General features: G+C 38.8%; 1 protein-coding gene across 3 annotated transcripts; it reads left to right on the plus strand.

Annotated features, from left to right (window-relative positions):
- Window positions 1–27,566, plus strand: prkd4 (protein kinase D4). 3 transcript variants are annotated; one of them, XM_037546911.1, is made up of 19 exons: window positions 1–150; window positions 562–722; window positions 10,003–10,141; window positions 11,798–11,929; window positions 15,496–15,650; window positions 15,967–16,168; window positions 16,642–16,719; window positions 18,268–18,400; window positions 19,430–19,553; window positions 19,769–19,846; window positions 20,238–20,457; window positions 20,684–20,712; window positions 21,720–21,792; window positions 21,881–21,987; window positions 22,119–22,280; window positions 23,218–23,316; window positions 24,527–24,794; window positions 26,696–26,781; window positions 27,329–27,566. In XM_037546911.1, exons 1-19 carry the CDS (start codon window positions 84–86, stop codon window positions 27,491–27,493), a joined length of 2,478 nt encoding a protein of 825 aa, XP_037402808.1. In that variant the 5' UTR covers window positions 1–83; the 3' UTR covers window positions 27,494–27,566. The 3 variants fall into 3 exon arrangements, with proteins under 3 accessions (XP_037402808.1, XP_037402809.1, XP_037402810.1); XM_037546912.1 differs by having other exon boundaries at window positions 150–226; XM_037546913.1 differs by lacking the exon at window positions 1–150 and adding an exon at window positions 296–313.
- The last annotated feature ends 343 nt before the right edge of the window (window positions 27,567–27,909 follow it).

Consider the following 27,909-nt stretch of genomic DNA (forward strand, 5'->3'; position numbering starts at 1 on the left):
GAAGCCAGTGTGAGATGAGAAGCAGCAGAAAACAAAGCGAGCTGCAGAGAGGTGTTGTTTCTCCCTCACCAAGGTGAGAGAAAATGGCTGCTGGTGTGAACCACCAGCCTGCGAGGGTGGAGCTGGACTCGCTGGACTCTGGCATTTCCAGTAAGTGTCTTCTACATCATGTAGCGTTTTTTGCACACTTCTGCCTTTGACCCCATCTGGGATGCCTCACACTTCAGTAAGTCTTCTCTGACAGTCACAGCTTCCTCTGTGTGCGTACATGTAATGTTTGATGGCCTGCATTCCAAAAATCTGTACTGAGAGTGTAAGGCAACAGGAAATGAGATACTTTTGTTCATTTATTTTGGTTTTACTCTTGCTTGACATCTTTTCACACTTGCTCTGCTTGCCATGCTGCGAACTTTCTTCTAATACAGCCACTACAGTGCAGCCTTTTTTTAAAAGACAACAGCATGTAGCACTGTCTTTGCCTTTTCAATACATCAAAGAAATACCTGCTACTTCTTAGGAAGGTTCAGAATTGACCGAAATATCTCTTACCTGTCTCTTAAGGTTGTTTATCGGAGATGTCCATGGGGACAGAGTCGGCCCATCGAGGTCCCATCTGTGTCGTCTTCCAGATTGGCCTGTTCAAAGAGGGAGTCAAAGTGCCCGAGGGCCGGCTGAGTTTCAGAAGCGCAAAGAAACTGGCAGCAGAGATCATCGAGAAGAAGGTAGTACTATTAAACATGACTAGTGATTATCTTATTATACAAGCAGCACTCAATATGACAATCCTGTAGTCTGGTGTTTGAATTATATTACTACAAGTACCAATATAAGTTTGCCACAGGACCCTCGACTGTACTTTTAGTTACGCAGTTCTGTGCCAAACATTACAAACTCTGCCATATCTTTGTCCATGTTCTGATGGATTTGCTCCTTATTCCATCTTGTTATTTTCCAATCTGTCGTCCTTTACTAGTTTTTCCTTTTTTTGGTTTTGTTTGTTTTTTTTGTGTTTTTTTTGTTGTTGTCATTTTCGGCTGTTTACTGTTTCAATGGCGCTTTGGGTAAAACGTCTTTTGTGATTTAATATTTCAAACCTTTTTCAAAACTGACTCAGTTGGTTTGGTCTGATTTTTACAGAGATGTTGGCATCATGGGAGGCCTTCCTTTAGTAGAGGTTGGGTTTTGCGGAGTGATAAATTTACTTAAACACCATTCAGGTTAATATTAGCCAAGTACAGAGATTTATGGCCTCTGAGACGCATCCACTGCGCTGCATATTTGTAGAAACCTGCTTAAGGCAGAGGATACTACTTCTCGCCTAAGGAGGACTCGGGATGCTCCGATCATGAACTTTAATGGCTGACTCCAGTTTCTTTAAAGAAAAACCTACTGATGGCTGAGTTTTATTAGCCTTTTTTGAACTTGACTGAACATATCAGACATACAGCACATGGCTTGAACTTTCTATTAGCCAAATTAAATATATAAATAGTGTTATTTGTTCTTTAATTGGCCATATTGGCATTTTAAAAAATATAAACTTACATTCTTAAATGAAAAATGTGTTGCCTATTTAAATAATGTAAACCAAATAAAGTGCGACGTTGAAAGTAAGGTGTAACTGGCCATTTAGCACAATGACACATGCATAACTATGCTACGACATTTTGGTACAGCTGTACAGCAGCATTCAAATAAAGCATGAGTGCACTTGCATGACATCATCAAATTGCGGATTTGGAGCAAAAATGCAGTGTTTTTATACTGTCTGTTTCCAATCTTCCATGCATGGTATGTTTCGTAGACAACTTTTCTTCATCCCTTAGAATGAAACAGGTTTTTTTTTTGCTTTTTTGTAAATGAGATAGGATATGGGCCCTTTAATAGGTGCATACATTAAACAAACAAAGACAACTGTTCACTGCAATTAATCATCAGCTAAAATTCACTCATCTTGACAGGCTTAGTATGACTCAGTAGTGGAATATGCACTAAATAAAAACAATGCAGCATGCTTTTTATTTTTTTTCACATAATGAAAATATTTTGGCTAAAACGTGAGCACATGTTTTACTGAAGATTTCAAAGACATTGCAGCTAAATCATTGCCTTTAGATCAATACCTCACACCTTTTCCATACTCAAAGGTGTTAGGCTTAATGGCTTTTGGACCCTGCAAACTGTTAGACTCTCTCCAGGGTGTGAACGTATTCTGTGGAGGTTACTGTATCGCTCTGTTGTCCCTCTGATGATCCACAGAATGTTTCTTTAATACGTGCAGGCAGACGCACAAACTCGCACATAGTAGTTCACCTACGTGAGTGTGCTGCTCTCAGGCTGACTGGTGTGGTTTGAAGGCTTTGTAGCTAACTTTCCGACCACAGACGCCTCTCCACCACTCAAACACACACACTCGCCTTGCTCTTCCTCTCTTTTGCTTGATCTCTGCAGGCTTTCCACTGCTGGACACACATTTAGGAGACATTTAATGTATATGCACACATGCTCTCAGGTTCATTTCATATTTCATTCTTGAGCTCTGTGCTAGACCTGCTGCCTTCAAATCAAGAGGCTTATTCTCTATACTGAACATCAGCCAGCGGTAATCGTAAAGGGGAATTCCACCTGTTGTTGAAAGTTCCTGCATATTTCAGGTATAAACAAAGTCATTCAGGGTGGTTTGTTGTAAAAGCAATTAACTGTAGAGAAACTTTCCAACTCTGATTTCTTTACAGTGGGGGAGATGGGAACCAGGGGTTGCAATGCATACAATACATATGTAGCTATTTCCTACCAAAGACTCAAAATCTACAAGTTTTCTGAGTTTTTACATGTAATGCTGATGATGGTATTGTTGCATGTACCTTTCTGTCAATACTTTAGGCAAAAAATCTTAACTCCAAACTTGTCATAATACAGTGTCTCTGGCATGTGCAGTGTACATGTTGCCATTTCCTCTACGAATCTTGTGTGATGGAGCATTTAAAAGCATTAAACTCTATGCCTTTGGATCCTATCACCACCACTGTAAACAGTTCTGACTCATTAAGTGTTTCTACAATGGATCAATCCACTTTGAATGACTATATTTACATCTTAATAATTTAAGTACAGTGGAAGGGAGTACCTCTTAAAAAATAATACACAGGGATGCAGGAAGTAGGGGGAACAGAGGGTGCTGCAGAAATATAAGTGGCTTAGAAAACGTGTGTGTATACGTGTGTAAGTGAATGCTGTATTTTCATTACAGTGACCGTTGGCAGCTTTGGGGCCGTGTCACTAAAAGACTCACAGGAGATACAAAGACAGACAGTCTATGCAGAGATAGCAGACAGTTCTAAGCCACAAAGCAGCCTAATATTGTTTTTAAACTTTAATCATCTAACATATTAATGAAGCTGTTATAAACCGTTATGTCTCCCACTCTGCGTGTTCCATAATTCCACTATGTGACTGTGGCCGTGACTGGTTACCGTGCCACATATCAACAATCTGATTGGTCACCACTGAGCTCGTTAGCGCAAAGTTCATCTTGAACAAGAGAACAGTGATGATGTGTGTCCGTGTTGTGATGTGTCAGCAATGTTATGTGTTCACAATGAATGATGTGTTTAGTTTAATGTACTGTATGTGTTGCCATCTTTTGCCTCATTATAACACTGAATGCATTTACATGCACTCAATTATCCAATAACTGCAGGATTTTTTCAGTAATCTGTTCAACACGCAGACTGAGAAATCCAAGAGAAATCCGGGTAAGAGGTTACATGCACTGACAATTCTGATTATAGAGCTAATCGGATTTCTAGAACTTACTCCAATCTAAGAAATTGGAGTGTGCTGTTTACATGACCTTTTAAATAATCAGATAACTGCAGAAATCCGATTATTATTGTCTGATGTTAATCAGCAAAAGCGTTGTTTGCGTCACATATATGCCACTTGAAGTCTCAGCATCTACAACTTAAAAAACTTTCCCACATTGCTGTTAATAGATGTCTCATGCTCTGGGACTATGTGTAAAACTATGCCTTATTTACTGTATAATGCACTAAATTGAGAGTTTGGCATTTGTGTATGGCTAATATCCTTTTGGAATGTACTGATACAGGAACTGTGTGCCGATGCCCAATATATTCAATATTTTTAACTGTACATATCTTGCAATACCCTTGCTGCAACACACGCATTCATAAAATGAGGAAATTGGAACTAACCCCCTGGGTCAGCATTACAGAGAAATACAGTGTTTATGTCTGTAGGGTTACAGCCTGAGGTGGATGAAGTACATAAATCATGCACTTGTGTTAGTTGAGATACCCAAGGCAAAAGACTACTCCAATAAAAGTAGAAATTCCTCCCTTTAGACCTCCACTTGAGTAAAAGTACAAAGGTATTTGCCTTCAAATGTACTTAAGTATCGAAAGTAAAAGTACTAAAAGGTTAATTCTGGCTCTGATGTCCTGTTATCAGTTTTATAACCAGACTGGCTTCATGAACTCAGTTTAGGTGAAACTCCTCCAGTGTCTCTCTTGGTAAACCAGTCTTTTAATAGAACGTCATTAATTAGTGACACTGACGTCAATTAAAATGATCATAAGCACAAACCACTGAAGACCAACAGTTTCCATCAGGGAGAACTGAGTGGCTCTGAAATCACTTTTACACACAAGCACAAGTTTCAGTTTAAGATTTATTTACAACTTAGTTACAAGTTTAAGTTTAATAAAAGCTGGCTTTAAACTCAGGATCACAGATGAGCTCCTTTACTAAACGGCATCTGTAGGTCTCTGGTTATAAACATAAACCAGCCAAAACTAATTTACTATAAAATGAAATAGTGTTTGTATAAATTCAGAAAAAAGACACAGTCAGTCACGACTGCATATGTGGACATATCTCTATATTGTGGTCTATTTACACAAAGTTAGGTTAGTTCATCATTTATGTTTTCACTGTGTTATGCTTTCAATTTTACACTGCTGCACTGACATTGAACCGTGTGCTTGCAGTCGGTCTGTATGTCCAGCAGGTCAAAACAAACTCAAAACAAAGTGACCGCTGTGCCCTGATTGGTGTTCCTGCTTCACACTTCTTTTGTTTTGACATGTTATGTTTCAATACGTACATAAGCCAAAAGGAACGACAGATTTCTTATAATGTAGTGGAGCAAAAAGTGAGATATTTGACTTGAAATGTAGTGGAGTGAAAGTAAAAAGTCGCCCAAAATGGAAATACAGTAAAATACAGATACACAAAAAAACGACTTAAGTACAGTAACGAATTGCATTTACTTAGTTACTGTCCACCACTGGTTAGAGATGCAAAAAAATGAGTAATAAGCGGATATTAAAGCATAGTAACCCAACATCACGTAAACGTTCTGCTTTTCCAGAGTACAGTAAATCCATCAGATATCTGTCAGAAACATCAGTCGAATCTAATCACCTGTTTTTTTTCCTTTTAAATGATATGCTGACATTGATATGATTCTGATATCCCTCTGCATTCTTAGTATCTAGTTCTTGGGCTATTTTCAAATGTAAAATTGTTTTAATTGTTCAGATTTCACTACTGTGGATATCATTTTTTAAGTCACTTTTGTGAAAACAATCAAAATAATTAATGTTGAGACCGCAGTAGGTAGTGTAGAAACATTGTACAAGAATTACCCCTAATGCACTGTGTCCTTTGGTTTGGTTGACTGATGTTATGGTGTTTTGTGCGTTTAGATGACAGAATGTGCCTTCTGTCACAGGGAACACTGCTAGAACCATTAATTCTGTTCCCTACAATAGTGTTCAGAATGGTGCTCCAGTGGAGGGAATAGTGATTAGGAGACTCCGCACACAGCCTGCAGAGAAATATCACATTTCTGTATGCGTCGTTTGTGAAGAAGTGTTCATGTTTACAGATAAGAAAAGATCTGAGAGTCTAAACTTACTGTTAGCGCTGCACACCTGTCAGCAGATTGCTGCGGACAGTTTTTCATCGCTGTTTAGAGCTGGCTTCTGAGATGCTGATGTAGCTCGAGATAACACGGTAGCGATTAAATGAATCTCAAAGTCATTGCTAACTATTTACTCAGCCTGTGAGGCATCAGTCTGCATTACTTGTGTTGTGTTACCCAGGTCATTAGGACTGGTCTGATGTACAGCGCTGCATTTTAAAGAAACATACCAAGTCAGAATTTTTGTAATGTATCCAGACGTGAAGAGTGTGATGTCTCTGAAAGCCCCCTCACAGAAAAGTTATTAAACATTCACAAATACAATGGCTAATACAAAAACCGGCTTGGTTTGTGTTGTAGTCATCACGATCCCTGGTTCCTATCACCACTTCTGTAAAGGAATCTCTGCAATGAACCATTTCACATTAAACCACTTTGAATCACTTTGACTTTGTTCACATCTAAACTTCTGAATTATATATATATATATATAAAGTCTTCCTCCTGGAAGGCTTTACTCTAGATGTTGGAACATTGCTGTGAGGATGTGATTGCATTTAGATACAATCAGTGAAGTCACATACTGATCAAGCTCCACTTCCCAAGATGTTGGATGGAGCTCCATCACTCCAGAGAGCACAGCTCCACTGCTTCACAGCCTACTCCTGCTGGGGGGCTTCGAATCCCTTTAGCTGACACTCAGTGTTGATCATGGTGACCTTAGGCCATGCACAGCTGCTACAGAGTGTCCCGTTCTGTTGACAGTGCCTTTCTATGCAGCTGTTTATGTGCAGTGATCTGTTACAATTTGAGATAAATGTGTTTTTTTCTGTGAACACAGAACAGCACACAATGAACAATGAAGCACTGAGGTGAATTTATTGCTCATTTCTGAGTGTAGTAGGAATTTGGGGCGTCACACACAACATTGCTCACCAGGGCAGGGAAGAAGGCTGCACACATACCTCCTCAAAGTTTAAAAAAAAACAAACACACGTCTTCATGCCTCTGCTGACGACATTCAGTTCACCGAAAATCTGTGCTGGTATTAATCTCTGACACCCAGCATTTATTTAACCATTTTTTGACTCATTCCTAGCAAGTGGAGTGAAATTAGGAAGTTATCCTCCTCCGCAGGCTGAACTACCTCATCCTTTCTCTCTCTCTCTCTCTCTCTCTCTCTCTCTCTCTCTCTCTCTCTCTCTCTCTCTCTCTCTCTCTCTCTCTCTCTCTCTCTCTCTCTCTCTGTCTCTGTCTAGGTGATGCAGCATCCTACCCACTCTCCCCACTCTCTCGCTCTCTGGTCTGTCACTCTTTTTCTTTTTCTTTCTTTCTTTTGTCTGCCACTCTCTTTCTCTGTTTTTGAGTCATTTCCTCTTGATTTGACATTTAAAGGCCTGAGTATGTCTCCACCTCCAGCAGGCCTGCAGCACGGCTCTGTACATACTGTCTGACCTGCTTACACACTCAGCTTGCTGCAGTGCAGATCAAAGACTGATGATTATCTGACTTCACTGAGCTGAGCTGTGTAAAAAATTTAAATTTAAGTCTGTATCAATTATGCATCCCTCACTTTCCTCCAACGGTCTCTCATATGCCATCTTTTGTGGAGTCCACAGAGCAGTTCACTTATAATTATACTTTATAATTTGGGATAACGGTATCTATGGGCATCAGTATTGGGTTGATACCAGTAGAGAATTGAATATCGGAGGGGAAGGATGAATTCATCTGATCCAAACCTAACAAATCTATCCTGAAATATCACACACTCACACCATGTGACGTTTTTAGCTGTGTAGTTCTGCTTGTGGGGTAGTACAGTGTTTGTGTTGATTGACCATGATAACCTGCTGTCACATGATCATCTTCAGTGGTGTGCTTCAGGTAAAAATGCTGAAGGCCGATATTCAAGGTTTCAGTGTTAAAAAGTGGTTTGTGCCCGTGGTGGTTATAATTCCTAGCGTAAGACTCGACAAACACTTTGCACATATTTTAATTGTGTTTTTGTTGCTGGTAAAAATGGGATATATGGTACAGTTCATGTTTTATATTGGTTATAGTGCTGTTACACTTGATTAGATCACCATTTTTCATTTTCACTTATTTAGTAATAAGTGTGAGGAATTGAAGTGTTGGCCACACTTCATGGCTGATTTTCCAGACCTAGTCTAAAAGTCCAAGTCTAAAATTAAATGATTTTTCATATTTTACAGTCATATAGAGATGTCAAATCAATATTCATGTGTATTGGTTAGGCATGTTAATTTTGGCAAATTCTTTTGACTGTTAACCATTAGTCTACAATTGCTTGTTAACAGGAGAGCCTTAAATCTAGGATGCGACCCATCAACTAATCAATTATGAAACAGATAGTTCAAAGCTATTGTAAAATACTTAACATGTACACACATATGAGTATACACATCAGCTAAATTCTGTATTAATGCACTAAGATATTAAAAAAGCGTACCTTGGTAGTACTGATAGATGGGGCCAGAAATCAGCATGTATCTGAAGCAAATGGCCAGAAACCATATTAAACAGACTCTGTGTACGAACCTCACTTTGTTTAAACTGAGGGGTTGATAACTATGATACGTTCATAATTGGATGACCAAAAAAGTAAAAACCTCTTTGATTCTCTTTGATGAAGTAATTCAGACTGCTTTGACAGTTCTAGAGAAACTTACAGAGCTAGAATTATTCATGGTGGTGGTGATAGGAACCAGGCGTCTCAAGATTTGAATGCCTCTAACATCAGGGTGGTGAACTGCAGTCCTAGAGTGATTTTCCTGCTGTTAACACATCTAAACCTGGCAATTTGCCGCTGAGTTGATTTAAGCTTGTAAATGAAGCTCTCTACACAATGTTCTTGAGCTAATCTGAAGGCCACATGAAGTTTGGAGGTCTGTAGCGATTGACTGCATCCGCTGACCGCTCTGTCATTTTACATGATTCTACCACTTCATGGCTGAGTTGCTGTCATTCCTAATCGCTTCCACTTTGTTATAATATCACTGAAAGTTGACTGTGGAATATTTAGTAGTGAGGAAATTTCATGACTGGATCTGTTGCACAGGTGGCATCCCATCACGGTACCACGCTGGAATTCACTGAGCTCCTGAGAGCGACCCATTCTTTCACTAATGTTTGTAGAAGCAGTCTGCAGGCCTAGGGGCTTGGTTTTATACACCTGTGTGATTGGAACACCTGAATTCAATGATGTGGATGGGTGAGCGAATACTTCTGACAATATAGTGTATCTTGACTGGGACAAGCTTTAGGTCAGGAAAGCCACTGCCATCCATCATCAGACTTTCAGACTTATCATATGTGGATCTTTGCTTTTGATACTGTTGTGGTTGTGCTTTTGTCTTCTCAGTGTCCTGAACATCACTATTTTAGCTGCACGCTAATAGGCCTATCAAGCAGAAACAATTGCCTTGTGCATCCTTCTAAAAAATTCAAAAACAATACACAATCAAAACCACCTATTCAAATAACAACAGTTATTGGAAATTGAATCAAATGAAATTTTTTTAAAAAGGTTTTTAACAGTAGTATTGACCAACCAATTGTTCATTTGATGGTAAGCTGAATCAGTTGATCCTTTACATTCTTATTGAGCCAGTATCAGCAGAAAAGCAGTCCTGCAGCAGATCTATTTTGAAATAGCTCACACTCACTCTGTGTGATGTGATGTTGTCAGCTATGTATTTCTTACTGTAGAGTGTTTTGAGCAGTTTGAACTTGATATCTTTAGAAGCTCATGCAAAGTGAAATGCTTCAGTTAAAAATAGCTCACCTTCGCTTAAACCTTAGCATTTTTTAAAGAATAAAAATCAGATGGGGTTTCATTATCGACAACGGAAAAGTAAAATAGTATCGTGTCATCTCTGATATGCAGTACAGCTTTCTTTGTGGCAAACTGTATTGTGTGTATCGTAAAAGGGTTCAGATGTTCAGTCTCTCTAAATTCTGAGGTTTTTTCCTTTTCAGTCCATATGACTAACATGTGTGTGTGTGTGCATTTCTCTCTGGTGGTCCAGGCTCCTGACTGGAGTGTAATAGGTGTTGGTGAAAAGCTGCTGCTGTTCAGACATGACCCCAACTCAGACCAGATATTACACAGACTCACAGAGCAACACTACTTGCAAGACGGAGACCTGGTGGAGGTGGTACTCGCTGGTCAGTGTACACACACACACACACACACACACACACACACACACACACACACACACGCACACACGCACACTCAAGCATGTATACATATATTTATGCAGTAAACATTTAGTATTGTGCAAAACACAGAGGCAACACTTCATTTCCAGTCATACAGCCCTTAAATAATTTCTGGAGGAGATCAGATATGAGATACTTTGGTATACTTAGATGAAAGGAGATTAGTCATAAAATGCATTCAATTACATTAGATGAGATTAGCTGTAAAATGCAATAGATGAGATAAAAGGAGATTAGATATGAGATGCATTAGATTAGATAAAAGGAGATTAGACATAAAATGCCTTTGATTAGATAAAAGGAGATTATATGTGAAATGCATTGGATTAGGTAGAAGAAGATTAGATATAAAACACATTAAACGTAATGAAAGGAGATTAGATATAAGACAAAGTTATAGTAAATATAACAAAATTATAGTACAAAAAAAGTATTAAAAGTTACAGAGAAAATGGACCCCTAACAACCATGTAATACCCAGAAGACCACTGTACCTGTCACCATCAGATAAACAGTAAAGCTTTCATCTTTGAGAAAGAGGAGAAAATCAAGCTCCACTCTTGCTTTAGATCTAAAAAAAATCCACAAGTGTTTCTGTCCATCCTTCCACTGTGAGAAGACAACTCAACACTACAAGTCTGAAAGGATGACTGGCTGTGAAGAAGCCCTCACTGAGAAAAGGAAATATCCAAAAAGAAAAACATTGGCAAATCAAACAAAGAAGACTGGCTACCCCTCAACCAGACCTCAATGCTGCTAAATGGTGTTTGGGCTTATTTGGATCATCCATCCATCCATCCATTATCTAAGCCGCTTCTCCGTCAGGGTCGCGGGGGGGTGCTGGAGCCTATCCCAGCAGTCTTCGGGCGGAAGGCAGGATACACCCTGGACAGGTCGCCAGTCCATCGCAGGGCAGACAGACAGACACAGACAGTCACTCACACACTCACACCTAGGGGCAATGTAGCATGTCCAATTGGCCTGACTGCATGTCTTTGGACTGTGGGAGGAAACCGGAGAACCCGGAGGAAACCCACGCAGACACGGGGAGAACATGCAAACTCCACACAGAGAGGACCCCGGCCGCCCAGCCGGGGAATCGAACCCAGGCCCTCCTCGCTGTGAGGCGACAGTGCTACCCACCAAGCCACCGTGCCGCCCTATTTGGATCATAAGAAGCAGAAAATGCAAACAACTTCTAAAACTGAACTTTGAAGGTGTGGAAAAAAATTCTTACAGATTTCTATGAAAAATTGAAAGCGAGTCTCCTTAAAGGACACATGGAATACAAAAAATGTACATATATTTACATAAATTACATAAAACTTGATATGTGTAAGTGTTGAGGCCTCTGTGTAATTTTTTATTAAATATTTGTTTTCCGCTCTTTTTTTCTGGACACTTAGAAGTGAATAACTTGTCCTTAATAGCTGTTTTGACTGGATATGAAACAAATGAAGAGTGGTCTCTGACTTCTGCACAGTACTGCACACACCTGCACCCTGAGCCTCATACATTTAGCAATTTTTTTCTTGAATATCAAAATGCGCTGTCAGTAAGTTTCCACAGACAGTCGGTCAATCAATTCCATCTCTTCAGCTTCTGCTTCAGTAACGGAGGTGAAGTTCCGCCCCCATTCTTTGGTGGTCCAGTCATATCGCACGCCTACGTTTTGCCACCACTGTGGGGAGATGTTGTGGGGGCTCGTCCGGCAGGGCTTAAAATGTGAAGGTAACTCTCTTACACCCACACACATGCATTTAGCTATAGACTCTTAAAAGTAAAAAGGCCTGAAAGATGATTCACTGGAACGTTTCATCTTTTAGGTTCCCTAAAGAACCTTTTCATCTTATGAATGAGATATGTGTGAAGAACCTTCTTCTTCTGTACCAATTAGAGGTTTTCCTAGAACTGTATATCCAAGCCAGAGCCATTAGGGAGCCTTTATTTTGAAGAGTGCAGTTGTGGCGTTTGTGAATAAGATATGAACTTCTGTTAACCTTTGCTAACCTTAACCATACCTGAGTAAGTTTGGTACTGTGCCTCAAACTTAACCAAAACCACAACCATAAGCCTGACTTTAAACCTAGTTCTAGAATTACTCTCATGCAGGCCCGTCCATGTTCTTTTTCTGCAAAATACTCTTGTAGTGTTTTCATTGTTGAGTGCTAATGGTAGTGTTCAGACCTTTAGTCCCCTGCAAGCATGGCAAAACTGCAACATACAACAATCCACTGCATTTTAAATAGAGTGCAGTCTCTACGTCTTTTGATAGTGGCTCAGTTTTTGTTGTCTTGGTTCTGCATTGCAGCACAATGAGTGTGAATACAATGAGTGTGAATATAATCAAACAGAATATCAGAGCTTTAAAACCCTTTACGTTCCAGGCTTATTTCAAGCCTTGTCCAGTAACTACATGGACTTCAATGCAAACTAATGGAGCTATTCTTAGGTTATATAAGTGTGTAATAAAACTTGAGGGGTTAACCATTTAAATTATCTGATTTTTTTACATTCTAAGTATTATTACTTAGTGACTACATGCAAAGCACTACATTCTTAAGTTATTTATGTGTTGAGTGTGGAGTGAAGTATTGTGGAGTATGTGGAGTGAAGGTTGGAAGCCTGAAGCTGGCTGTTGATTTAAGTGATATAACTGGTTTGTCCTCATGTTGAGACGACGCAGTGTTTAATAAAGCAGTTGGATATTGGGATGACTATACAGGACGCAATAAATAAGTATTCTGATTGGAATAATCTGTTAATGACTGAGAAACCTAATCCTAGTCTAAAAGGCAAAAAAATACAAAACTGCAAAAGCACCAAAAGTGCAAAATAAAAAGAATGAAGTACTAATAGCTGTGAATACTTTACTTTTAAAGGCTTATTATTCAGTAACTACATTGAGAGCAATGCATTCTTAAGTTATTCTTGTGCTACAGGAGTGAGGATAGGAAGCCTGGAGCTGGCTGAATTTAAATGGTGTAATTTCTGTCTTGATTTGAGAACATAAGAGTATTGATCTCTAGATTGATTAAACCACCATGGAATCATAGGCATTACATGTTGCTCACCTTTTGGGGGCTTTAATATAACTGGATATCTGTTTTTAAGAACATCATCTTCAACATAACTGCATTGTTGCAAATACTGTTATCAGTGGGTTTTGAAGTCCTTGACGCCTTGTTGGTGAAAATGCCCTGTCAGTCTTTTTGGTCTTTCTGTTCTGCAGACTAGCCAGTGGTTTAGATCTTGTGGTGAACACTCTTAAGTTTGTGCTGGTATAGCCTTCTATTTATGTTATCCTTCTTTGCTTACTTTAGTGCCTATGTTAGTACCTACATCCTGGGTGCTATTCAAGGGGGTTTCTAAGTGCTATATACACCAAATGTTTTGCCTGTGTCATTAGCTGTGCTCTCTTCTGATTTTCCAGCTTTTTAATCCTCTGCTTTGATTAATGACCTTAACACTTGTTTGTCCTCATGTTTAACGATGATAACAAGAAGCTCCAAGTGTAAATGCTCCGATGCCACATCCTGAATTGGATTTTTTGTTGTCTTTCTTGTGTGCAAACTATCATAATAACACACCACTGGCCAAGAAACAACTGAGCAAACAATTGTTTTTGTTTATTCCTCATGGACACAAAATGCAATGTCTGGTGAAGTTAATTGAAGAAAATAGTATATGTCTGAGTCCTATATACACCATAAGGAGCTTACACACATGCAAACACACACACATATGTAACCTGTGTAAGTTCCTATGTATATATGTGTTATTTATATACACACACACACACACACACACACACACACACACACACATATATTCTAGGGGTGCGGGAAAAAATCTATTCTTAGATGCATCGCGATACGGACATGAAAGAATCTGAATCGATTCACAAATGTCAAAAATAGATTTTATAAATACTTAATTTATACTGTAATGTTGACAGAACACAAAGTGGAAGTAGGTAAGTGCAGCACCCGGACAGTCTGTGGTGGCACATAACAAAAACACAGCTAGATGAGCGAGAAATCCGACCCTCTGTGTTAAAGCCAGGTTAGATCAGGAGTCACAACCCAAATGTTAAGAAGAGACATTTTGTCCTTTCAACAAAAATCAAACCACTTTGGCAGCCACAACATTTAATGTCCAGTATGTCTCAGTGTGTGCTGATGTCCTAGTATAGGCTACAAAATTGTGAACGAAAACATGGACTTACTTTGCTCCACTTTAAGCTTTACCTCAGCTATAGCAGCTTTCCTCCCGTCTCCGCCAGAAAACTTTTCCTCAGACGTAGAGCAGCTTATTGTAAAATGTCTCTCATCACTTGGCTGTTATGAGACTGAAGTCACTTCTTGTTCTAATTTTTCCATTCCACCTTAAATTCTGACTGCGGTGCCGAATGTAAACGCTGCACCATTTAAGGTGGAATGGGAAAATTAAAAAAAGACAGACTTCTTCACCCCTGACTCTCTACAACATGACCAAAGTGAGTTAAAAAAACACGAGTTATAAAATCACTAAAGAAAACGGGCAGGATGGCTGTAACGTGCTGCGTGGACATTCATGACCACTGGATCTTATTTCACCGTAACTGTGCATTTTGTCACAGATGAGTGGCAGCAGTGTCTCATGTGCTCCAAACAAAAGCAGTGAATGAGAGTCTTCCAGTTCACTTACCACATCACTTATTAATAAAAGACATTGGAAGTGAATTCATTATAGATCATTACAAATACTTTGCTTTAAAAGTACCAAGTCATCACACATTGAGAAAAATAAGAGATCCTGTATAAGAAAATATCGATAATCGTTTTATAATCGCATTGCAGCCCTCTGAATTGTAATTGAATCGAATCATGAGGTGCCAAGAGATTCCCACCCCTAATATATACTAACACAAGTTATTATACATACATACACACACACACCAACACACACACACACACCACATATATATATATATATATATATATATATATATATATATATATATATAAATATGACATGATGTCCATTTCCACTCCCAGAAGGTCTTCATCCAGCACAATTTGTTGACTTTTCTCCTCAAACACATCTCTGATTTAATTTAGCACTTAATGACCACATTTAGTAGATGTTTTATGGCACAAAAACACACTGGGCCTTCTGCACCTTATGGATTTCTGTTGGCTTCATTTTGAGCTTTGTGCTTTTTGAGAGTTCATGAGCATTGTTTCTTTTCTCACCTCTCTCTGAGTTGATTATTCATTATTCTCATCTTTTAATTAATCTTTTTATATCTATAGGCTGTGGTTTAGATTTTCATAAACGCTGTGCTTTGATGTTGCCGAGCGACTGCTCACGTGTGTCCAGGCCTTGTGGACCCAGTCTGTCCCTGTTTCCACCTTCTCGACCTCGTGCACCCTCACTCTCCAACCACACCGGAGGCAGCCTGGAGGAGGTACTACCACTGCATGTCTGAAAAGAGACAGTTTTCCTACTACACCAAATATCGGGAGGAAACTGCTCCTGTTTTTAGTTATGCGCCATTCACTGTATATTTAGCTGAACTGTTGCTTTGCTTTAAGTCTTAAAACTAACTGTTGGAATTAAAGAGCAATCATCCTGTTGGTCTTTTGATTACTGAATTATGAATGTTTTGTCTTAATGTTTTTCATTCTTCTTGTCTTTTTCTCCCCCACTGCATTTAAACTGTGCTCTGCCTCTCCTACATTTTATTGCTCCTCTTCCCTCCTTTTTCCTCCTCCTCTGTATAGATCAGTCTGTCTAAGCCATCTCGGTCTCGGCCCCCATCCTGGGCAGACAGGCCGGTATGGTTGGGTGTATGTGAAGGAGGCAGGGGAAGCAGGCTGCTGGTACCACACACCTTCCACATCCACACCTACACCAAGCCCACTATGTGCCAGCACTGCCACAAACTACTCAAGGGCCTCTTCCGCCAAGGTCTGCAGTGCTCAGGTGAGTGAAAACTGTTCACACCTTCAGGTGAACGGTTTTAGAAGTTTATCAGAAGGTATTATAGCACAAAGATCACTGTAAATCTATAATTGCAGTAACCTCCTTCCTTTAGAAGCAAAATCATGTGTCTAATTTCTTGAAGGAGCACATGTAACACATGTAAGTAACTTCATGTCCATCCCTACCACATGGGAGGTTGAGTGATATAATGCTACACTGTAGAATACTACATAGTATGACCTGCTAGTAGTAGGCCTGAATGCCCCTATAGGTCAAAATATAATAGACAAGCTTTATTCACTACTGCACAAGAATGCAGTTTTGAAGAAATTGCTAGTGGGAGGTTTTGTGTTGCCTTTGGTTAAGATGATATTGCTGTTGTGTCTGTGGGGTCCTGGAATTTTAGAAGTATATGTGCCAAGGTTTTTTTTTGCTGACCAGCTTTTGGAACTTTAATCTTTTTCTGTTTGCAGACTGCAAGTTTAACTGTCATCGGCGCTGTGAGCCTCTGGTTCCACCTGACTGCAGAGGAGAGAGAGCCAACGGAGAAGGTACACACACACACACACACACACACACACACACACACACACACACACACACACACACACACACACACACACACACACACACACACACACACACACACACACACACACCCAGAAACTACATACCAGTCAAAAATCACAGGGAATGATGAAACTGATGTTCAGAATGTGTGTCAGTGGTGCTTCATCCTACAGAGGTCCGCCTCAAGACTTCCAGGTCTGATTTTTGAATGGTTTAGAAGGCTGTGATTCCCAGAAACAAGTCTGTTATATTAGGCTCGGTCATGAAGTTGGTCAGGTACATGTCTTAGATGACCATTTTCTAACCTTTTTCCTGAAGGTCACTGCTCATGTTGTGCAGCATCTAGAATTTTAAAACCATTATTTTTAATGGAGGCACACACCGACATCAACATTCCACTCTGTGACGTTGACACGCCACTCAGCATTTTTATCACCACAGCATTCATTTAAAGCCATATTGCAACAACAGAAATAGACGACCGTAGTAGATGACAGAACGTTTAGATTTAAAATTTGAATGGGTGATGTTTAACTGCTGTAGGCTGGCAAGCTGGATATATGAAACCTGTACAGTGACCACTGGTGTTGGTGCACAAATCACAAATGCTGCAAATGTTTTTAGTTGTTTTCACAGCTTTGTTTTCACATTTTTACCCCATGTACAGTGAATGAATTGTCATTTTGAATTGTTAGCACATCAAACATTAAAAAAAGCGGGAAGAATTAGCACTGCTGCCAGTCCTGAAACACACCTTACAGTTTGATTTTAGCCTCCTAGGCCTCTTGTGGCATGTATACACTGTAAAATGCTAAAGTTTGTTTATTTTTATTGAGCTTGTAGCTTATTAAATCAGGCACATACATTTTGTTGAACTTTCAATGAATAACACGTTCATGCTCAAACGTACAACATTATTGTTATGATTTGATTTAAAAATATGTTAGTATTGTGGGTACAATCCTTTTTTTCTGGAAAGAGCGTCCTTTTACATTTTTGCCAAATTTTATTTCCTAAAAAAAGTAAGAAAATAGAAGTCCCGAAGCACTCAACTCAAAGACTTAAACCTATCAATACAGAATATAAGTCCAATGTAAATGTGCTTTATTGTCATATTAAAACAAATAATTAATGTAGTTATAAAATGTATTAATCTGATTATGTAATGCAGACTTGGAATGTTTAAAAGAGGCTTCCCATCTCTCCCTTTTCTGTGTACTACTTTAATATTAGCTGTCATGGATGGTAGACTGTGTCACCCTCTCTGTATGACAAAAACTCTCTCTGAATGGAAAAAATAAATAAATATATGGTCAAAGTGGCACAGCAGTGGTTAAGGTGTTAACAAGCAGCCGTATTGCTCACTGAGAATGAATTCACATTAACAGCTGTCTCTTTATCACGTCACACCCACAGTGCCCATCAAAGCAGTTGATGAGCAGACTTTACACCTCACTTACAAACTGGGAATTTCTGTAATCAGGCTGTAGTACGAAGTGTTGTGTGATGCTCCCACGTGTCCCATACAGAGAGCGCTGTGAGTCAGGAGGCGGAGTCTGAAGAGGACATGGCTGTTGAAGCAGTGAACGCCATTTATGAAGAGTATCGCTTTAAAGACCTCCCACACCTGATGGAGGAGTCTCCACCACAGCCTTCTATCGGGTAACCAGCATGTGCAACACTGCAGAAAATGATTCTGTGCTGTTACTGTTACATCAGTGCGCATACAATACTAGGATAAGTGACTATGAGGTATTACTACATTAGTGCACATATAATATTACAGTCAATTCTGCCCATTTTACCCCAGTGTCCACATTTAAAATTTTATATTGTGATGTCTGAGTTTAACTGAGTACAGATCTGAAGATATTTTTCAAATCATTCAGACAAAATCTGAAATGTCTGAAAAGTACCTTTTTGTCACCTTATGTATCATATTTAATTCAGTCTTTAAGTCAAATGGGGGTCACTGATTTTTAACAAAACAATAGAAAATCAAAATTTAATTGTATTAAAATGACAGGCAGTCAAAAAAATTCAAATGATTACTGTTGGATGTTTATTCAAGTAAAGACTTGTATGCAAAAGTTTGGGCACCCCAGTCAAATGATATGTTTTGTTGTCATAGAAAATAAGTTAGCACATCCTCTTCAGAGAACAGACTTCAATTGCTGTTTATTTGCTGAAGTTAACATACTGACAAAAACATAAAACATGGCCTGTGTAAACGTTGTGGCACATTTTAAATTTTATGTTTTAATTTTTTTCCAGGATGGATGGATGGATGGATGTTAAACTCAGTAAATAACTAGAAATTGTATATTACAATGTGCCAAAAATGTTCCCTGATCTTTAAGGATGTGTAATTTGGCCAGGGGTATTCTAACCTGTGCATGTGACTGTAACAGAGACAGATTTTATCACTTGATATGAATCAGAACAAATTCTTTTTGCTCATCATACTAAATTTAGTTGTACAATATAATTGAGTAAATATTCCTTTTAGAGCACCTAAAGTACATAAATTATTTTGTGCCACCACTACATTACACTAACGTCAAACTATTTTGCTGTTTTATTCAAATAAACACCGTTATTTTACTACATTTTCTTTGTTCTTCTTTTTGTCATCATTTTGTCCTTGTTTCTTTCTCCTCCTTCTTTACCTTTCCTGCTCCTCTCTCTCAGTCCGTGTTTCAGCAGTAATATTCCCCTCATGAGAGTGGTTCAGTCAGTCAGGCAAACCAAGAGGAGATCCAGTGGAGTATTAAAGAAAGGCTGGCTGCTGCACTACACTAATGTAGATACACTGGTGAGTAAACGCACACACACACACACACACACACACACACACACACACACACACACACACACACACACACACACACACACACACACACACACACACACACACACACACACACACACACTCTCTCTCTCTCTCTTGTGTGTTGAGTAAAGCTATGATATTGAAAGTTTTGCACTGTATGTTATAATTAATGCCTGTAAACACACTTTATCTCACAGAGGAAAAGGCACTACTGGATTCTAGATGGGAAAAGCATCACACTGTACCAGAGTGAGAACAGCACCAAGTACTATAAGGTGCTCCAGGTTTCTCTGTCCAATGCTGTCTGATTTAAAAATATATTAATCTTTTAAAATATTACATGAATATTAGAATATTTTTTTTTCATTTACCCATTAATAACTAAAATATTGTCATCAGGGCCTAAGTAATCTATGTTCAAAAGCTCTAATAAGGTGTTAATAAGATGTAGTAGAATATTATAAGAATAAGCTGTATTATAGGGGTTTGCAGACTGCAAAAATATTCATAAGCTGTAATAAGTGGTTTATAGGCTATATTACAAAGTTTCTAAGCTACATTAATGTGTTGTAAGCTTTAATAAGGTATTGCTATTCTGTATTAATGTGTCCAAGTACTGTTATATGGTGTTGATAAGCTGTAATAAGCCTACTGTGTGCTCTGCAGGAGCTGCAACTGTCTGAAGTGCTGCAGGTTCGAGGGCCAGATCAGCTGATTGATCCATCCATGCCAGACGACAGCAGCCCATCATTTGAGCTGGTGACGAGTTCTCTGGTCTACTATGTGTTTGCAGACGTAGAGGGACCGGTCTGGGAGGCCACCATCAGATTAGCCCTAATGCCACTGGACTGCAGTGTTAGAAGCCACACCAGGGCAGAATCAGCAGGTTACACACACATAGAGCTTTCTTTATTCTTTTCACCAATTACTTAATATTTACTTTTTACAACATAGCTTTCATCAGTACATCAATGATTTCCATCAATCTCCCCTGTATTATTATCATATTAATATACTCTACGTTTATAATTATAAAGGGCTTAAGTAAAAAGTTGTGAGTACAAAGAAATGACATGAAATTTTATATATTGTTATGTTTAATGTATTTTTAGGTGATAGAACAGTTTGTGGAGAAACTCAGGTGAGTACTGTACTTGTGTGGAGATTTAGAATAATCTCTATCCCAATAGATACTCAGTCCTGGTTCTGGAGATCTACTCTACTGGAGTTTAGATCCAACACACGTGGCTGTAATATTCAGTGCTCTTGTAGGCCTTCATTAATTGGATCCATTGTTTTTGATTAGAGGATTAGAGGTGGAACTAAGCTGTGGAGTGTGGTAGCTCTCCAGGACCAGGCTTTGGCACCCCTGCTCTGTCTGTAGACAAGACAAAGCATATTTATCTTTTATAACTCATTTCATGAATGTAAATGAAAACTGTTTATATAAACAATGATAAAAGAGAAAATATGTAATCTGTGGAGAATATGAGGGTGGGGCTATTGTAGAATTTAGCTAAAAGTGATCTTCTGATCTACTGATTTTTTTTATTTCGGTATAATTATATTATTAAGTTGTAAACAAAGTTATACAGAGTGCTTTCATGTGCTCCATTCTAGAGAAACCTAGTCATTGTTGCTCCCAATCATTGGTTATGAGAACCAGACTTCTCTAGTGTTTAATGCCTCTAAAAGCTCCCTCACAGAAAGTTGTTACTCATAATGTTTATGAATATGCTGGCTGATGTCTGAGACATTGTTTTAGGATTGTTGTTAGAGGAGGTTTTGGACTAAAGTGTGTGCAGGGTAGAGCTGTATATCAGGCTGTTGTAATGCAAAATAGTACCCAAAAAAGATTCAGTCATTTTGTCATTTTTGCTAGTAAAGAAGATGGCAATACTCGTGCAGTTGTCATTGCGACCCCTGGTTCCTATCATCATCACTGTAAAGAAATCGGAGCCATTGAGTTTTTCTATATTGCACCATTTCAAATCAAGTCTCTCTGGAAGACTTTGTTTACATCTCACTGATTGAATTATGCAAAACCTTTGAAATATTATAATAAATAATAAATAAATAATAGAATTCCAAGACTAATGTCTGTATTTTTGGTCTTCATATGAGTCTGTCTGCCTTGCTTTCTCTCAGGATGTTAGTGCCCTGTATCAGATTTTCTCTGAAGAGGTGTTGGGATCGGGTCAGTTTGGAGTGGTATATGGAGGTAAGCTCCAGTCCACTGAGTGACTTACAAGCTGTTGCTTTAGCCTTTGCTGGGCTGAGCACTAATACAGTGTTATGTCTGTATGAAGGTGCTCACAGACAGACAGGCCGGCCAGTGGCCATCAAGGTCATCGATAAAACTCGCTTCCCCTCCAAACAGGAGATTCAGAGCAGAAACGAGGTCTCTATACTCCAGGTTTGTAGGAGAAGTGATCTGTTGCTTGTGTTTGAAATCTGTATGTGTAAAAAATGATATTGGTCCTGAAGAGAGGTAATGTTGAGTAACATTTGTTTGTTTTTATTGTGTTTTCGTATGGATATGTCCAGAGTCTGTCCCATCCTGGGGTCATTGTTCTCGAGGGTATGTTCGATACAGCTGAGCGCACTTTTGTCGTAATGGAGAAGCTTCATAGTGACATGCTGGAGATGATTTTATCCAATGAAAGTGGACGACTGCCTGAACGTATCACACGCTTCCTGGTTATGCAGGTAACCATGGAAACTCCTCTTTTGTGTCTCCTTAATGTTCTCAGGGAAATCTGCACTCTTGTCTGCTGTTATATATGAAAACAAAGGACTTTAAAAGAAACCTTTGACTTGATTTCTACAGTCTTTCAAGTCTTTTTCCTGCTTTCATGTTCTGACCGGCTATATAATCAACCCCTGGCAGTTACATGTGTTAAAAGTTTGAACATCCTGTAGTCTGTGGCGTTATGAATCACTAGGACTAGATTTACCCGCCTCTATATTAGGCCCCTCAGATTAGAAAAGATAAGACGTATACATTACTCTGCAGTGCGGAAATTTAAAAAAAAAAATTGTTGGGCATTTATTTACTTTAATACCATTTCGTACTTTTTACACATTTATTCACGGTCACATCTGAGTTTTCCTATTGTTTTGTTAAAAATCAAACTAGGTCCAATGTGACCAAAATACTACATTTAAAATGATCAATTAAGTGGCTAAAGCACAATTTATCCATATAGTGTGATTTATTTGAATGATTATTTCAGATTTGTGCTCAGGCAAACTGTCACATATGGACATTAATGGGTTAATACAGTATCCAGTTTTGTTGCAGGTACACATATGATGGTAGTATTATACAGCTCTAAAACATTCAATCAAAATGTTTTGTATAAAGCTGTAAAAATGTAAGTTCTAGTAAAATTAATATTCAGACAGCATCATATTTAAAAGTGAGGGTTAAAATCTTCAGAAAGAATATTCTCTGCATTCTGGTTATTAACCTTAACAAGTAAGAATTAGCAACTATATGCTAAGGGTACAGTATCATTTATCAACCTTACTATCAACCTCTCATCGTTCCCAAAAAATACAATTTTGAGTGAACCATCTTTTTCTAGAAACATGTTTGTTTATCTGTTGGCGCAGTCAATGACTGTCTGTATGTTATCTGTAGATTCTGGAGGCTCTGCGGTACTTGCATTTGAAGCACATCGCTCACTGTGACCTCAAACCTGAGAATGTTCTTCTTGCTTCACCAGTCTCATTCCCTCAGGTCTGTATCTGGTCACTACTTACTACTTACAGAGCCTGGGTTCCCAAACGTTTGGGGATGTAGTTTTAGTTTGTGATATCAGTTTAGACTGAGGATTCAACCAGTCCGCATATTTTTTTACTTTTGTAGTTTCCTACCCAACTGTTACAGATAAGCAAGGAGATGGTTTACAGTTTTACCTGGATCAGGTGTTTTGTGACTAGAATATGTTATGCTGGGTACACAGTGACCTGGACTGGGAATCATTGGTGTACGTTATTTTCACCTCTAAAAGTGTATCAAAGTAGCATTCATTCCACTTCATCTATGTGTTTTAATGCTTCAAGAGAAAACATGGCTTGAATTATATTGTTGTGATACTTTATTTAATATTATTCAGCACATTGTCTAAAGTACACAGCGCTGAAAGAAAAATGTTAATTTCTATGACTAGAACTTTCCAGCTTGTAAGAGAATTATTTAGTATAAAATGTATATATTTTTTAGAGAATTTATTTAAGTATAAAAGGAAGAGTTACAATTTACGCATGTTTGGTGGTGTAAGCTGCGTTTTGCTAGCTGCTGGTATACTAAAGAAATAATCAAGTATGTACATTGTGAGTACTGACAAACTAAAAGGCAAATTAGAGCTGTCTGCCTGTAGATATTAAAATGATAGTTGATGGATATATATAATGATGGATAGTTACTCAGGAACAGGGAGGAACACAGCCTTAAAAAAATCTAAGAAAAACACAGTGTGATCCAGCTCAAGCCCTGATTGACAGGCTGCTGAATTTCTTATTCGAAACACTTTGTTCATTGAGTTCATTGAGCTCAGACAGAATTTTTTTAATCAAGTAGCATTTATTTTAAACGTACTATTCCAAGATTGTACTGAGCATCTCTTTGGCAAAGTATTCTTCCAAAGCCAGCTGCAGGTTTGAGTTCATAACCATCAGTAAACATGAGCTCACTGACACCACTGAAAAAAGTCTGAGTGGATTTCTTCTCCACACAAAGAGACTCTCATCAGTCTGATGTTGTGCTAAAAGTGTTTTTCTCTGAAATAAATGTTTTAAAAAATGTAAAGCATTTTATTAGAGACCCTAAAAATGATTTCATTGTTAAAGGTTAAGTTTTTAAATAGTTTTGGGAACTACTGTAAATGTGCCTGAGCCAACAATCTCCATCTAAAAGTCTAACTCATTCCATACTTTCTGTGTCTCAGGTGAAGCTCTGTGACTTCGGTTTCGCCCGCATCATTGGTGAGAAGTCTTTCCGGCGCTCGGTGGTGGGCACCCCTGCGTATCTGGCTCCGGAGGTCATCAGTAGCCATGGCTACAACCGCTCTCTGGACATGTGGGCAGTTGGGGTGATCCTGTACGTGAGCCTGAGTGGGACCTTTCCCTTTAACGAGGATGAGGACATTCATCAGCAGATCACCAACGCTGCCTTCATGTTCCCCCGCCAGCCGTGGTCGTTCATTTCTCTGGAGGGTGAGAGAGGATAGCGCTTAAACGAACTGAAGTTTGGCAGTGATCTTAAAGGGCAGACAGCTGTATAAGAAATGTCTGTGACTCCCTGGTCAAATTAAACGTTTTGTTGAATTTCTAAGTGAAAATAAACACATTCTCTACAGAGAACACAGTTCTACACATTTAAACGCATGATTATGTTTATTTGCTGACTTTTACGTACAGGAAAAAACTGCCTAAAAAGTTATGGCACAATTTATATTTTATGTTTTATCAAATATATAGAAAGTGTGCACTAACAAGCAGAAAATGGCATACTTAAATATGTACCCAGTAGAGGATGTGTCTTCATTTTCATTTTAAAAATCAGCTAAATGTTATTTTTCTGGGAGTATTTAAACTTTTGTATATAATATAATATAATAGAAATAAACAAATTATTCTCACTTTTTAAAAATGAAAATAGCTTGACATTATAAATACACATGACTAATGTCTCAGAATGTACCATTCATCACCCGGTCCATACAACCCATATATATAAAAAAAATTAAGGCTATGTTCATATTGAAAAGCCCACCGCTAAATTCCGATTTTTGCTCAGATCTGATGTTTCTAACTTGATGGTTCACATTCGTGGAGGTAAGTGACTCAGATCTGCCACTGATGTGAACAAACCAGTTGTCTGAAACAATCTGCATGCACACATGTTAATCAGTAATGTCATGTAAATGAACCACGTGTGTCATGAACAGAAAAAAACTAACTAGCAGAACAACTCTGCGCTGCCAAGATGATTTGCTCTGATAGTACCTAATCTAATAACACATATGAAAGTGGCTCAAGTCTGATTTGAAAAGATCATTTTTTCATGTATATATGGGTCTGAACAAATCAGATTTGTGTCATATTAAGGCAAAAAAATCTGATTCTTGCCACTTCAGCCTGGTAATAACATAGCCGTAACTTTGCTTTTGTGATGTCTTTTTAATAGACTCATTTACATATTTACACCTCTCCGGCCTACTGTGGTTTAGCTCCAAGGCACAATACAAGTCAGCCAATCAGGGCATGCATCTTATATCTATACATATATAAAAGCCACAGAAACCAGAAGAGCCGGTTTAGTTCTACTGGATAAAGATTGTTGTAAAATGGTGATGTACAAATTCATTCTGACTGGGAAAAATAAGATTAAAGAAAATTGTGGGATACGGGCACTTTAAAGCCATAGTTCTGTAAAAAAAATTATGTTTTTCTCATACCCCCAAATGCAGCTGCTCAGCTAAGACATTTAATGTTTGTTGAAGGTTGAAGGTACAAGACTAATGTAGCTAATTTTACTCTGACAATTAGCATTGTGTAAGGTGCATGTCTGAAAATAATATTACACGTACCTCAGACCACATTAAGTAAACTCAAATGGACTTTCTAATGGACTTTCTCAGGGCAGTCCTGGGCTGGAGGTTAGGGAACTGGCCCTGTGACCGGAAGGTTGCCGGTTCGATCCCGAGTCCCGACGGTCCGTGACTGAGGTGTCCTTGAGCAAGACACCTAACCCACAATTGCTCCCTGGGTGCCGTGGATAGGGCTGCCCACCGCTCTGGGCAAGTGTGCTCACTGCCCCCTAGTGTGTGTGTATTCACTAGTGTGTATGTGGTGTTTCACTTCACGGATGGGTTAAATGCGGAGGTGGAATTTCCCTGTTTGTGGGAATAAAAAAGTATCACTTAACTTATATGATTTGAAATTGTGATATACTGTCATGGGAGTAGGATTTCTGTTTCCTTTATTTTTTGTCTGATCATAGAGCAGACAAAGGTTTTAGCCTATTGCCTCAGTAATCTATTGCAGTAAAAAATACCAATTCTCTCCATCTCTCTCTCTCTCTCTCTCTCTCTCTCTCTCTCTCTTTCTCTCAGCTGTGAGTCTGATTAATAACCTGCTGCAGGTGGTGGTCCGGCGCAGGTACAGCGTGGGTAAAGCTATGGGACATGCTTGGCTCCAGGTAATTTTGCAGTTAGCTTAATCCTGGTTTCCAGTCCAGCTGTATTGAGCTCTACAAAGTTTTGGTGCAGCAAAACTGAACATTCAGTGCTGTGAAAAGTCTTACACATCCCAGAAAAAAAGTATCTCAGCACTAAGTGTGTTTTTCTGAGACTCCCTGGACTTTGCACAGTACTACATATGTACACATAATATATACACATTTTTACACACCCAAGGTAAAAGTGCACAACTACACAAAGTGCAGGAGGCAGTAAAATGACTGAAGTGTTCCTATTAATGTATGTGGGGAACAGTTCACACAGCCTAAATGGGGGATAAATTGGGCTATGGCATGTGGGTAACGGTGTATTGGTGCATCTGGCATATTTTTTATTTGCAAGAATGTTGAAACTCACTTCTCACATGTCCACACACCCAGCTGTGTTCTCACAGTGTGAGAGCTAATTCCAGTTTAGAAGGTCAAAGCAAGGCCATTATCTGGAAACTGAGGCCGCCTTAATTTTCACCACTATTTCCTGGACGTCTCCTATATTTGTTCTTTCCAGAACTTCCAGCTGTGGTGCGATCTGCGTCAGTTTGAGCAGCGGATAGGCCGCCGATACATCACTCACGAGTCTGATGATGAGCGGTGGAGACGCCACGCTCAGGAGAAAGGCCTGTCTCTCCCCTCCCAGTTAACAACAGAGCCCTCTGAAGAACCGAGCCAGTAACCCACGGCTGGAGAATTGTGAACATGTGCAAACTGTAAAAATGTGCCTTTTTTTGTTGTATATATGTTTTATGTGTATCTGATTGTTATTTTAATAATTATTATTATTATTATAATAAAATAAACAAAAATAAAAGCTTGGAGGTTGAGATTTTCATTGTGTAAAACGCAGAAATGGCAAAAGAGCCCAAAACCACCCTCTACTAAAAGTCTTGTTATGTCACTGAAATGATTGTTTGACTCGAGCAGAAGAAAAAGTAGCTGCCAAAAGCACCTTTTTGTCAGGAAGTATCAAAAATAGCAGATTCAAAACTTTATTAGTGGCTGTTCTTCTCTTTTTGTATCCTTGTTGGTCTAAACTGAAATGCGAAAGCTCGGAAGTGAAGTCGTAACGGGCTGAAGCTCGTTAGCAACAGC

Source organism: Pygocentrus nattereri, chromosome 2 (assembly GCF_015220715.1).
Source record: "Pygocentrus nattereri isolate fPygNat1 chromosome 2, fPygNat1.pri, whole genome shotgun sequence".
NCBI classification, from domain to species: Eukaryota; Metazoa; Chordata; class Actinopteri; order Characiformes; family Serrasalmidae; genus Pygocentrus; species Pygocentrus nattereri.